This window comes from Chiloscyllium plagiosum, chromosome 4 (assembly GCF_004010195.1).
Source record: "Chiloscyllium plagiosum isolate BGI_BamShark_2017 chromosome 4, ASM401019v2, whole genome shotgun sequence".
Lineage (NCBI taxonomy): Eukaryota > Metazoa > Chordata > Chondrichthyes > Orectolobiformes > Hemiscylliidae > Chiloscyllium > Chiloscyllium plagiosum.
The window spans coordinates 103,184,683-103,197,626 of record NC_057713.1 but is presented as its reverse complement, the minus strand read 5'-3'; the positions used below and the strand labels follow the sequence as shown (position 1 = coordinate 103,197,626).

At 40.7% G+C, this 12,944-nt stretch overlaps 1 protein-coding gene and 1 long non-coding RNA gene across 3 annotated transcripts in view; one reads left to right on the top strand and one right to left on the bottom strand.

Annotated features, from left to right (window-relative positions):
• The window catches only part of LOC122549282, a 28,488-nt gene that overhangs the window by 12,263 nt on the left and 3,281 nt on the right, over nucleotides 1-12,944 (bottom strand). For both annotated transcript variants that reach the window (XR_006311477.1, XR_006311478.1), the window contains exon 2: nucleotides 10,189-10,275. This is a non-coding gene — a long non-coding RNA (uncharacterized LOC122549282). The remainder of the gene's footprint in view (nucleotides 1-10,188; nucleotides 10,276-12,944) is intronic.
• LOC122549281 (probable G-protein coupled receptor 141) lies at nucleotides 6,336-12,221 on the top strand. The gene is made up of 2 exons (XM_043688800.1): nucleotides 6,336-6,508; nucleotides 9,767-12,221. Exon 2 carries the CDS (start codon nucleotides 9,798-9,800, stop codon nucleotides 10,647-10,649), a length of 852 nt encoding a protein of 283 aa, XP_043544735.1. The 5' UTR covers nucleotides 6,336-6,508; nucleotides 9,767-9,797; the 3' UTR covers nucleotides 10,650-12,221.

The window sequence follows — 12,944 nt, the reverse complement described above, 5'->3', positions numbered from 1 at the left end:
TGAGGACTGCAGATGCTAGAGATCAGAGCTGAAAATGTGTTGCTGGAAAAGCGCAGGTTAGGCAGCATCCAAGGAGCAGGAGAACCGACGTTTCGGGCATGGGCCCTTCTTCAGGAAGGAGGGTTCATGCCCGAAACGTTGATTCTCCTGCCCCTTGGATGCTGCCTGACCTGCTGCACTTTTCCAGCAACACACTGTTTCTTTAAGCCTGCTTTCAAAGTTTGGACTACTCTTTCCCCGAGACCATTGAATGATGAATGGTATGGAGTTGTTCTGACATATTAAATGCTATTTGACTTTAGGAAATAATCAAATTTGCAGCTGGTAAATGATGATCTGTTGTCTGTGACCAAAACCTGTGGGAGTCCGTGTAATGCAAAAGATGCTGTGAACTTTTCAACTGTCATCCCTTGTTTGACAGATGAACTCTGTGCATGTCCAAAAACTTTGAATGGGCATCCCCAATGACTAAAAATAAAGACCCCATGATGTAAAATCGAGTTGAGGGTTTACTGGGTATTTCACGAATATGGGGGAAAGCCGCTGGCAGTAATATTTGACCTTGTTGGTACTCTGGGCACTGCCCCAACAATACGGCTATATCGGTATCCAATCCTGGCCACCAGACGTAACGTCTCACCAACATCTTCATTTTCAAAACCCTGGTATGACCCTGGTGGAGTTCCACCAGTATCTGGATGTGACCTTTGCTCAGAACAAATCGTTCTTGCTCCCCATAATAATATACGATCCCCTATGGTGATCTGATTTTGCTGAGTCCAGAAAGGTTTCGATTCTGTTGTGTTGGCCTTTTTGTTACTCCATCACGGCCAGCTGTTTCAGTTTTGACAGGATAAGATCCTTCTCTGTCCACTGTCTAATATTGTCAGCGGTGACTAGAAGCGTGTCAAGAAAGTTTAAACCTAAAATGGACTGTTCTAGTGATGGCACAACTGCCCGTGAGAGGCAACTCAAGGCATTCACATTTGCCACTTGGCCTCCTGGATGGCATTCCAATTTGCCAGAATAAGAGCCCACCGCTGAAATCGACCTGAAGTTATGGATGGCATGGTCCTGTCTTCTTTAAGTAGCTCTAGCAAGGGTTTGTGATCCATTACTATTGCAAATTTATACCTGTAAAGGTAGTGGTGGAAATTTCTCATACCAAAGATGACTGCCAAACCTTTCTTCTCTATCTGGGCATATCTTTGATCGGCAACAGCCAAAGTCCGGGTAGTATATGGAATCAGGCATCCCTCTCTGCTAGGCCACCGGTGAGCAAACGCAACATCAATACTGCACCAGGAGGCACCACCACTCGCTTGAGATTGTAGTGTGCCAACACCTTAGACAACTATAGCTGCTTCTTCGCTTCTCTAAAGGCTACATCTTGGCTACAAGCCAATTTCCAAGGCTGACCCTTTTTCTATAGTAAATGTAAGGGTGCCAGGATGGAGGGCAGGTTACTTATGAATTTTTTGTAATAATTCACCAACCCAAGGAAAGACCTCAGTTCCAGGACAGGCATGGGGGCCAGGGCACCTTTGATCGCCCTCACTTTATCTTTCAATGGGTGCAACCTGATCTTGACAATTCTGTAGCCCAGGTAAGTTACTTGGGGTGTCTGGAACACACATTTTTCCCTCCCAAGGTATCCCCCTGCCTTGTTTAATCTCTGTGTCCAAGTTCTATAAATGCTCTTTATTTGTCGTTCTGATTATTAGCACATCCATTAAGCTAAATGGTGACCTGGGGTAGATTTGTAAAATGTTCTCCATTGTCCACTGGAAAAAGACACAGACAGATCATACCCCAACAGGCAGTCTCATAGATTGGTACAGACCTTTATGGGTATTAATTGTAGCATATTTCTGGGAATCCTCAGCCAATCACAATTGCAAGTACGCTAGGCTCATGTCCAGCTTTTTGAAGGACAGCCCTCCCCCCCACCAGTTTTACCTATAAGTCCTCTATGCGAGCAATTGGGTATTGTACAACTGCAAAAAGTGGTTTACCATTTGTTTGAAATCCCCATAAAGGCAAACTGAGCCATTAAGCTTCAAAATCGATATAACCAGGTGTTGTCCATTCCACGACCTGTATAGATTTGTTGATGTTGCTAAAAAATTTAACAATTCCAAACCAATGTGTGGGTGGACCATCCAGGGTGTGCACTCTGCTGGATACAGTCATATGAGTTCTCTAGACGGTTGGAGGAAGAACGCCTCATCTTCCGGCTAGGAACCCTCCAACCACAAGGGATGAACTCGGATTTCACCAGTTTCCTCATTTCCCCTCCCCCCACCCTGTCTCAGTCAAATCCATCAAATTCAGCACCGCCTTCCTAACCTGAGATCTTCTTCCCGACCTCTCCGCCCCCACCCCAGTCTGACCTATCACCCTCACCTTGACCTCTTTCCACCTATCACATTTCCGACGCCCCTCCCCCAAGTCCCTCCTCCCTACCTTTTATCTTAGCCTGCTGGACAAACTTTCCCCATTCCTGAAGAAGGGCTTATGCCCGAAACGTCGATTCTCCTGTTCCCTGGATGCTGCCTGACCTGCTGCGCTTTTCCAGCAACACATTTCCAGCTACAATCTCAAGGAACCATGAATCTGCACTTCAAGGTCTTTTTGTTCAGCAACACTTTCAGAACTTTACCATTAAATGTAAACATCCTGCCATGATTTGCCTTCCCAAAATGCAACACCTCATAAATTAAACTCTATTTGCCACTCCTTGGCTCGGTGGCCCATCTGATCAAGATCTTGCTCTACTCTGAGGTAACCTTTTTCACTGTCCACCACACCTCCAATTTTAGTGTCATCTGCAAACTTACTAAACATACTTCCTATGCTCACATCCAAATCATTTATATAAATCACAAAAAGCAGTGGACCCAGCACTGATCCTTGTGGCACACCACTGGTCACAGTCATCCAGTCTGAAAAGCTACCCTTCACCACTATCCTCTGTCTTCAAACTTTGAGCCAGTTCTGTATCCAAGTGGTTAGTTTTCCCTGTATTTATGTGATCTAACCTTGCTAACCAGTCTACCATGAGGAACCTTGTCAAACACCTTTTAGAAGTCCTTACTGAAGATCACATTCATGGCTCTGCCCTCATCAATCCTCTTCATTTCTTCTTCAAAAAACTCCATCAAGTTAGTAAGATATGATTTTCTGCACATAAAGCCATGTCGACTGTCCATAATCGGACCTTGCCTTTCCAAATGCAGGTAAATCCTGTCCCTCAGGATTCCCTCCAACAACTTGTCCACCACTGATGTCAGGCTCACCGGTCTATAGTTCCCTGGCTTTTCCTTACCATCTTTCTTAAATAGTGGCACCATGTTAGCCAACCTCCAGTTTTCCAGCACCTCACCTGTAAGGGGCCCAGCAATCTCTTCACTTGTTTCCCACAGAGTTTTAGGGTATACCCGATCAGTTCCTGGGATTTACCCATGTTTATGCATTTTAGGACATTCAGCACTTCCTCCTCTGTAATATGGACATTTTACAAGGTGTCGCTATTTATTGCACCATGTTCTGTAACTTCCATATACTTCTCCACAGTAAACACTGATGCAAAATACTCATTCAGTATCTCACCCATCTCCTGTGGTTCCACACATAGATTGACCTTGCTGATCTTTGGGGTGGGAGGTCTATTCTCTCCCTAGTTACCCTTTTGTCCTTAATGTCTTTAATACCCTTTTGATTCCTCTTCATCCTAATTGCCAAAGCTATTTTATGTTCCTTTTTTGCACTCTGGATTTCCCTTTTAAGTATACTCCTACTGCCTTTATACTCTTCTAGAAATTCACTCGATCCTTGCAGTCAATACCTGACATATACTTCCTTCTTTTTCTTGACTGAAGCCTCAATTTCTCCCATTATCCAGCATTCTCTCCACCTACCATCCTTGCCCTTCACCCTAATAGGAACGTCCTGTTTCCAGACTCTCCTTAGCTCAATTTTGAATGCTTCCCATTTTCCAGCTGTCCTTTATCTGCGAACATCCATCAGATATGTCCTAAGTGATGGATATATCGGAGGGCAATTACCTTCACTCAAGTGATGATCCCCAAGCTCAGTTTTGTTCTGGAGAACATGGTTACTTCCATTGGCATATCCTGTAACTCACAAGCTCCATCTGCCATATTTTCGAATGACAAAGTCAGTCTGTTTGAAATCTAGGTGGGCTTCAGCTAGTAGGGGCTTTTGCCGAGTCCCTCTCTCATCACCACTGAAATAACACCACGAAGACCACCATTATATCAACAAGTCATCCTTTATTTACAAGTGCATAGTATAAGGCACTGACCCAGCTAGCTCAGAGCCAGCTACTAGTGAGCAGAACCTCTGACACTCCTGTTTATATCTGTCAGCCAGGACTCCCTGACTAGACCAGATTAATAGCCCCAGTCAGAGAACTCATATTCTATGAGATTGGCCTGGCTGACCTCATCTGAAAAATGTGTTGCTGGAAAAGCGCAGCAGGTCAGGCAGCATCCAAGGAGCAGGAGAATCGACGTTTCGGGCATAAGCCCTTTTTCAGGAATGAGGAGGGTGTGCCAAACAGGATAAGATAATAGGTAGGGAGGAGGGACTTGGGGGAGGGGCGTTGGGAATGCGATAGGTGGAAGGAGGTTAGGGTGAGGGTGATAGGTCGGAGAGGGGGTGGGGGCGGAGAGGTCGGGAAGAAGATTGCAGGTCAAGAAGGCGGTGCTGAGTCCGAGGGTTGGGACTGAGATAAGGTGGGGGGAGGGGAAATGAGGAAGCTGGAGAAATCTGCATTCACCCTCTGTGGTTGGAGGGTTCCTAGGCGGAAGATGAGGCGCTCTTCCTCCAGGCGTCGTGTTGCCATGGTCTGGCGATGGAGGAGGCCAAGGACCTGCATGTCCTTGGCGGAGTGGGAGGGGGAGTTAAAGTGTTCAGCCATGGGGCAGTTGGGTTGGCTGGTGCGGGTGTCCCAGAGGTGTTCTCTGAGGCGTTCCGCAAGTAGGCGGCCTGTCTCCCCAATGTAGAGGAGGCCACATCGGGTGCAGCGGATGCAGTAAATGATGTGTGTGGATGTGCAGGTGAATTTGTGAATTTGCGCTTTTCCAGCAACACATTTTTCAGCTCTGATCTCCAGCATTTGCAGTCCTCACTTTCTCCTGGCTGACCTCATTCCAATCACTACACAGACCGTGTGGTATTTTAAAAAACACCAACCAGTGCATGACAATTGTCAAATCTTACAGTGTATTTTCACAATCTACCATTAAAAACTTGCATTTCTTATATTCATAATTTATTTCCAAATGTAAGATCCTAGTTTCAGAATGAAATATATCACATCCAAACATAAGGTGAAATGCTAGCATATTATAGTCACAATTTTCCAGAGGCTCCTTTACACAACAAGATTTCTAATGAGTCTTTTCTTACTACAGAACACTAAATGCAATTTCTCTTTTGAACTATCCCTCCAAATTGCTTATTCTACTTCCTTTTACCAGTTTTACATCCCTCTCCTCTGAATTCCTCTCAAGTTCCCCTTGCCATCCTAGTTTAACCTTCCCTGCAGCACTAGCAAATCTCCCTGTGTGAATGATAATCCCGACTCTGCTATGATTTATTCTGTCCATCTTGTACAGATCCCATCTGCTCCAGAGCTAATCCCAATTGTCTTAGAAATCTCCCTCCTACACTAGTTTTCTGGTCACATGTTAAATCTCTCAATTCTCTTCTTCTATTCTCATAGCAATTGGAACCAGAAGTAACACCAACATTATTATTTCGGAGGCCTTGTCTTTCATCCTCCTTTCTTGCTCCCTAAAATCTGCTCTCAGGACCTCGTTCTCCTTCATACCAAAGTAACTGGTACTGACGTGGACCACTACCTCTGGCTGTTCATCTCTCCCAGAAAGATGTTCTGCAACATCAGAAATGAAGTAAAATATTTTCTCACAGAGTTGTGAGCGTTTGGAACTGTCTATCTCAAAAGATGGTGGAGAGTCTTTTGAATATTTTTAAGCCAGAGTTAGATAGATTCTTGACAAACAACGAAATGAAAGTTCATCAGGGAAAGGTGGAAATGTGGAGTAATCACATCAACCTTGAACTTATTTAACAGTGGATCAGGGTTCAGGAGCTGAGTCTCCTACTTCAGCTCAAAAACCTCTTCTGAGGGACCTTTATTAGTTTTCTTCTGAGAGAACTTGATTATTAAGAAAGGACACTCCAGATTTTCTCACTACAAATAATTCTTCTCCTTTAACTTGCTTCTTCAACCACAATGTGAAATGTTTATTGTGGTTTTCTTCTATTTCCTGGACTTAGACAGGATGACTTGCATTCTGGGTAACTGGTGATTAAAATTATACTACCATGAATCATAGGAGGAACAACTCGGGTCTTAAATTCAACTCGCAGCTTTCTTCAACATTCCAGTTTCTAATGGTGTTACTCAATATCTGTGTCGTATCTTGAGAGCCCTTTTTCTACATTAAAGATACAGGTACTGTATTAATTGTAAAAATTGATTTGACGATATCAACGTTTTAATGAGGAGTATATGATTACATTTAACCACTTTGCACTTTAAACGTATTGGGGAGAATTAATAATTTAACTGGCTGATGTCTAGGCTGGCCACTGATGTATTCAGCCTGTGGCTTTGAGGCTTGATAGATAAAATTGTTGAAAATTTATTTGATTAAAAGAACTAAATTTGTGATTGCTGATTCACGAATTTATATGATTGTATGATTGTTACAGACAATTTGTGATTCTGTAAGTAATTAATAGGTGACACACTAATACTTTTGATTGTACAATCAGATTAGAAGAGTACAAAGATCTTGGAGAATTATGGATATGGGCAAAGTAAAGATGGGATTGTAAAGCTAAGGAGGGATTTGAAAATAAGGTTGAGGTATTTAAGAAAGAAGTTGCATGTATGGGAATCAATATTTGTGATTGGGAAACAGGACATGATGCAAGTTAAGAGAAGTTCCACACTGAATGATCTCATGTTTATGGAGGGTAGGAGGTAATTTAATTGGTTTGATTGGAAGCACCATTCACCGCTGAGACACAGGGTTCAGGTGCAAATTCCACTGTAGGGGCTTGGGCACAGAAATCTATGTTGGCTCTTCAGTAGCACATGTTCGGGGTGCCATCTTTCAGATTAAATTGAGCCCCATCTGCCTGCTTAGGTAGAAATAAAAGATTCTGTGGTACTATTTGATGAATGATAGAGGAGTTATTCCCAGAGTCCTAGCCAATATTTATCCCTCAATCAATATTCCTAAAAATCAGATTATTAAAAATCATTTATCATCATGTTAATGTTTGGGAGATTGCTGTGCAAATTGACTACTATATACATTATAATACTGACTACATTTCCAAGTACTTAACTGACAGTGAAATCATTTGACAAACCAATTGGGAGTGTGGTGGAATACATGTATCTGGTGGTAACAAAGATATGAATGAAGATTTTGGTGTCACATGAGTTGACTTAAAGTACAAGTTGGACAATATTACAAAAGTGGAAATAGGTTATCTTAATGGTGCAGTGAGAGTCATTTTGGAATAAAAGTTAACATCAAATTTGCAGATAGACCGCTTTAATCTCAGACAATTGACACAGAAAGAGATGGAGTAAAGGAATGATGGAACAGAGCTGAAAGTTGTGCCCCAGTCTTTTCAATAATTCATTGGAGAACATTTCTGCTCATCAAATACTCAATGTCAGATCAACAGTCTAATAATTTAGGAATAATGACGTTGAGAGAAACATGGTGAAGTATAGTTTGTTGTTATCAGCATGCAGAAAAAACTGACACTGTGCTTTCAGATGACATGAGTGAGGGTGAATGTATTGATTGGAAATAGGACCGGGTCAAGGATCAATCTTTAGGGATAGCAGAGGTAACAGTGTGAGAGCAGGGAGAGAAGTCAAAAGTTACAATAAAATAATAATGAAATCAGGTAAGATTCATCCAGCTGGATGACAGCAGAGCAGTACTGAAGGAAGATGGAGTGGGCCACATGTGTCAAAGAAGGATGAAATTGGCATGTTTATCTTTGCAACCATGTTATTTTGTTATTTCAATTAACAGCTGTGTCAGTCTAGTGGCTTGGGCAGAAACCTGATTGCATGAATTTAAACATAGTATTGTGGGAAAAATTGGGAAGTAGAAGTATGTTCAAGGACTTTGGAGAAGAAAGGGAGATTGAAATTGGGGATGGTAGCTTGCAAGGGTGGTGGGGACAAGGTTCAATTTTTTGAAAGGGATACCGATGGCAGATTTAATAGCTGAATACATAGAACTGTTAACAATATTGATTCATATGGGATCTAGGAGGTTAGGTGATCAGCAGTTTAGTGGAAATGGGTCTCATTGACAATATGACCTCAGAGAAATGAGAGGAAATACATGCAAATCTATACCAAGTTGTGAGTTCAGATTCATGACAAGGAAGAACAAAGAGGAGGTTTGAATCGACAGGTTGGTGGAAAGGAAGGATGTGGCAGAAGCAGCTGATCAAATGGTCTCAAAACGTCCATGAGCTAGTTTGCACTTAATATTTGAAGGGACATTGGAGAAGGGTGTAAGGAGACATTTTGCATTAGAGACAAGAACCTGGGGAGAAGGTATTTTTGCATTCCAGGATGGCCCTAGAATAATGAGCGGTTTTAATAGACAAGAGCAGGATCCATAGAATTTTATGTGTTCCAGCCAAATTTGACATGGATGGCTAAGCCATTTGCCTTTCATTCCCTTTCAAGTTTGTATCACTTACATGCATGTTGGAAGACAAGAAGGCCAAACTGGAGGAATGACCGATGATGGATGGGGATAGATAGTCGTGGTTTTACTGGGGATTAGACATCAGAGAGAGAACTGAGGATGTAGTTGAGCAAATCGTTAGCTGGAGAAATCTTGTCATGAATGAAGGGTCAAAGGCTAGACAGTTGAAATTTTACATGTTCACTATGAATTGAAGATTAGTTTCTTTCTGGGAGAAATGCAGAATAGAGTACAGCATAGTCTGGAAGTGTTAAGTGCTAGAAAGAAGTGATCAGAGATGACCTTGTCAGTAAATATGATGGGACAAGCAAGGTCATGTGATGTGGCAAAATCATATGAGGTAGCCACAGATATAGTTGACACAGAGGGAAAAATTCACTGTGAATATCAGGGGCAGTGAATTCAGAGGAAAGTGAACATTATTAGTTTGACTTTGCCCTTTTCCTCCTGAAATTGCACTCTGTTTTCAGCCAGCCCTTGTTAGCCCGATTGACATCATTCTCACAAATGACAATGAAGCAATATGTTTCTAGGATATTTACACCATCAGGGCCCAGACAGTTTATGTTTGTTGAAAATTATCACATGCAAAATCTTACAATGAGGGACAGTTTGCTCCGAGCTGCTTGCAACACCACGAAATCACCATTATCAGGAGACTCACACCCAAAGCAGGAGGATTGTGAACCCTAATATTGAGTGATAGAAAGAGAAACTAGGAAAATATGGGGGAAAAGGCTTGAAAGTTGAAAAGTTTTTATAGAAAGTTGAAAAGTGGAGGTGGATGGGTGTTTTGAGAGGGAGGAGGGGGTATTCCTAGAATGCAGCCAAAGAGAGGAATGTTGTAACAACACACATGGGTATAAGTGAGTCGAAGGCCAAGTTAGGCCATAGGCTGGGAATGAACAGTTTGTTGAAAACATTTTTACCTGTGATACATTTTTCTCTTGAAGGATTTGGAGAAAAAAAGATAACATATCAGCAATGAACAATACAACCAGCAATGACTCATCTTATTGTGATTCACTTGGATCCACCTATAATGCAGCTTTAATAGCAATTTACACCCTTGTACTCATGGGAGGTTCTACTGGTGCCATCATCATGACGTGGAAAATAAAAACCGACAGCAAATCTGTGACATCCACTGCCATGGTCAATCTTATATTGATGCACACGTTCTTTCTCCTAACTGTGCCTTTCCGAATCTCTTATTACATTCTTGATATGTGGATGTTTGGTTCAATATTTTGTGAGCTGGTTAGTGCAATGATTCATGCTCACATGTACCTGTGCTTCATGTTCTACGTGGCCATAATTGTCGTAAGGATGATCAGTTTCTTTCAAAAAAAGAAGACAATGGATTTTTACCAACCTTGGCATGCAGTTGCTGTGAGCCTCGTTCTCTGGGTCCTGGTGATTGTTGCTGTTTTCCCACTGTTTCTAACATATTTTGACAGCTCTGAAAAGGATGATAAATGTTTTCAATTCACAGTTACAAGTGCATCATCATATGTGAAGGTTATGAACTATCTTGCAGTTATTACTGTGTTAACAATTTTAGGTGTTTTACTTGCCATCCAGATGGGCATAATGGTACGATTGATGATCCGTTACCAAAATACTTTGCGCAACCAGCAAGAATTTGGAGCTCAAACAAAGACACTGTTATTTATATTAATTATGATTTGTTTTGTTCCTTATCTTGGATTCAGGCTGTTTTATGTAAGCCAAGAGCAATGTTCAAAAACCTTAAATATTATGAATGAAATATTTTTAGCTCTGACTTCAATGAGCTGTTTTGATGTGCTTGCTTTCCTAGTGGCTTCCCACTGAGAATTCAGCAATTTTCGACTTAATTTTGAGTCAGTATCAATTTTTGTGCATAATATAAGCATCATTCAGGTTTCCAATGTGTCTTAATTGTAGTTGATAAAAAGTTATATATTCATACACAGGGCACTGTTTTCCGCAAGCACAAGGTGCATGTTCAGGCAAACACTTTTGTTTTTTAAAACAAAAACATGGGAACAATATGATGAATTTTCCACTGAAACATCACAACTAATCTAAGTTGACTGGCCAACAATTCAGCACCCTTATCTCTTGCTGTATAAATTGTTGCTTCCTTTGAAATAGGTATTCTTGCATTAATGTCCTGGTGAGTGCAAGATGAAAATGCTTAAACAACATGTCTAGTCTTAACAATACTCAAGGCCTATTCTACCAGGTCATTACTTATAACTTAAGTACCTAAAGCAATATAATTAATGTAAAACAATGGTTTCTGTTACGAATGTGAATGCTGATGAACAGTTTCAGTGTGGACAGCGGTTTCATAGCAATGGATTCACTAATCTGTGAATCAATTCTATCAGATACCAGTTATTATTCAGATGTGAGTTGGAGTTTAGCTGAATCTTGCATGGGTTCAGAAGGCTTTGCATGTGAGCCCACAATCTAAATGATGCCAAATAGCAGCATAAAAAGAGCACTGCATTGTCAATGGAAATGTAATTTCTAAGTGTTAAACTGAGATTATTTTGGATATATTACTTTATGAAAGAATGGGAAGAGTTGGTGGGGGAAAATTGCTCAAATCCTGTCAATTTTCCTCAATCAGTACCATCCAATGATAGATTACTGGGAATACAGTATACTACCATTTATGAACTCTTGCTTTGTGCACATAACATGCCCAATATTCTAAACATTGGAAAAAATATTGTAATTTTTTGGGAGATGGTTTAAAGTCCAAATCTTTATATATTATGTACAAAATTTGCTGATTAACACATCGCTATCATTCTAATTAGTTCTTCACTTCTACATTAAAGTACTGATAACTCCTAAAGTGTTCATCTTCATAATGTGATTAGGCAAATTCCATTCCAGGTTTTGATACAGAAACATGAATTTAATTCAAACTTTTGATATAGGCAGTAAGGACTGTGAAAGAGGAAGATGTCAGCAAATGAGGAAGATAGTGGAGTGAACACTATTGCACAATATGCACCAACTGTTTTGAACAAAGCATGTCACTGTTCTTTATTAACCATTGATCATGTCTTGTCTCCTATGTTTCCTGCTAAAATTAAAGGCCTATGACACAAGAGAAATGGATAATCTAAATGGCAAAATTGATTGTTTCTTCTGCTGATCATAAGTTCCACGTCATTGTGGTTAAAGTAAAGGTGATGTCTTGATTGTATTTGCACATCTGTATCGATCAATAGACCAATACGTTGTGATAAACTATTATAAATTGAACATGATATTTCATCATTATCTGTAAAATGACTGATAATGCACTATGATAATGGAACAAGTCAACTGTAGATCAGAATAAGCAGTAATCACAGCTGCCCTTCTCTGAAAGACAATAAAAACCAGTTGAGTTTTGATAGAATTCTAAAAGTATTACGGAATAATTGTCTGGTGCAAATCATTGTATGATCAGATTTATTACGTTTATTTTCATAACTTGGAAGGATTTCAGTTCATAACCACAAAACAACTGGTCTAGGATCAATCACGATCATTCATATCCCATCTTTGGTCAACTGTCAGTTTATTAATAGGTAATACTCACAAAATGCAGTTTGCAATGGCATTCCATTATAGTCTGATTAGCTCTTCAATTGTCAAGTAGAAGTACAAAGAAAAGTAAACTCCCATTTGCTACATTCTCAGTGTTTTGATGACTTGACTAATTGAATTCCATAACAATAGGAACGTACGAACTGAGACACATAGGAAATTAGAGCAGGGTTAGAGCGCTCACCATTCATGGCTGATCATCCAACTCAGTATCCTGTTCCCAGTTTCCCTCCATACTTTTTGATCCCATTAGCTCTAGGAATTATATCTAACTCCTTGAAATCATTTGATGTTTTGACCTCAACCATTTTCTATGATAAAGAATTCCTCAAGGTCACCTCTTGATGAAAATATTTCTCCTCATCTCAGTTCTGAATCACTCACCCCACATCCTTAGACTATGACTTCCGATTCTGGACTTCCTGGCTATCAGGAATGTCCTTCCTGCATTTACCCGGTCTAGTCCAGTGAGACTGGTAATCTCATAGGGAGAATTCTCCAGGGAGAATTTTATAGCTTTCTACGAAATTA

What these genes read in the sequence shown, in the direction of transcription:
- LOC122549281 (XM_043688800.1), top strand. Translation starts at nt 9,798, where the DNA reads ATGAACAATACAACCAGCAATGACTCATCTTATTGTGATTCACTTGGA.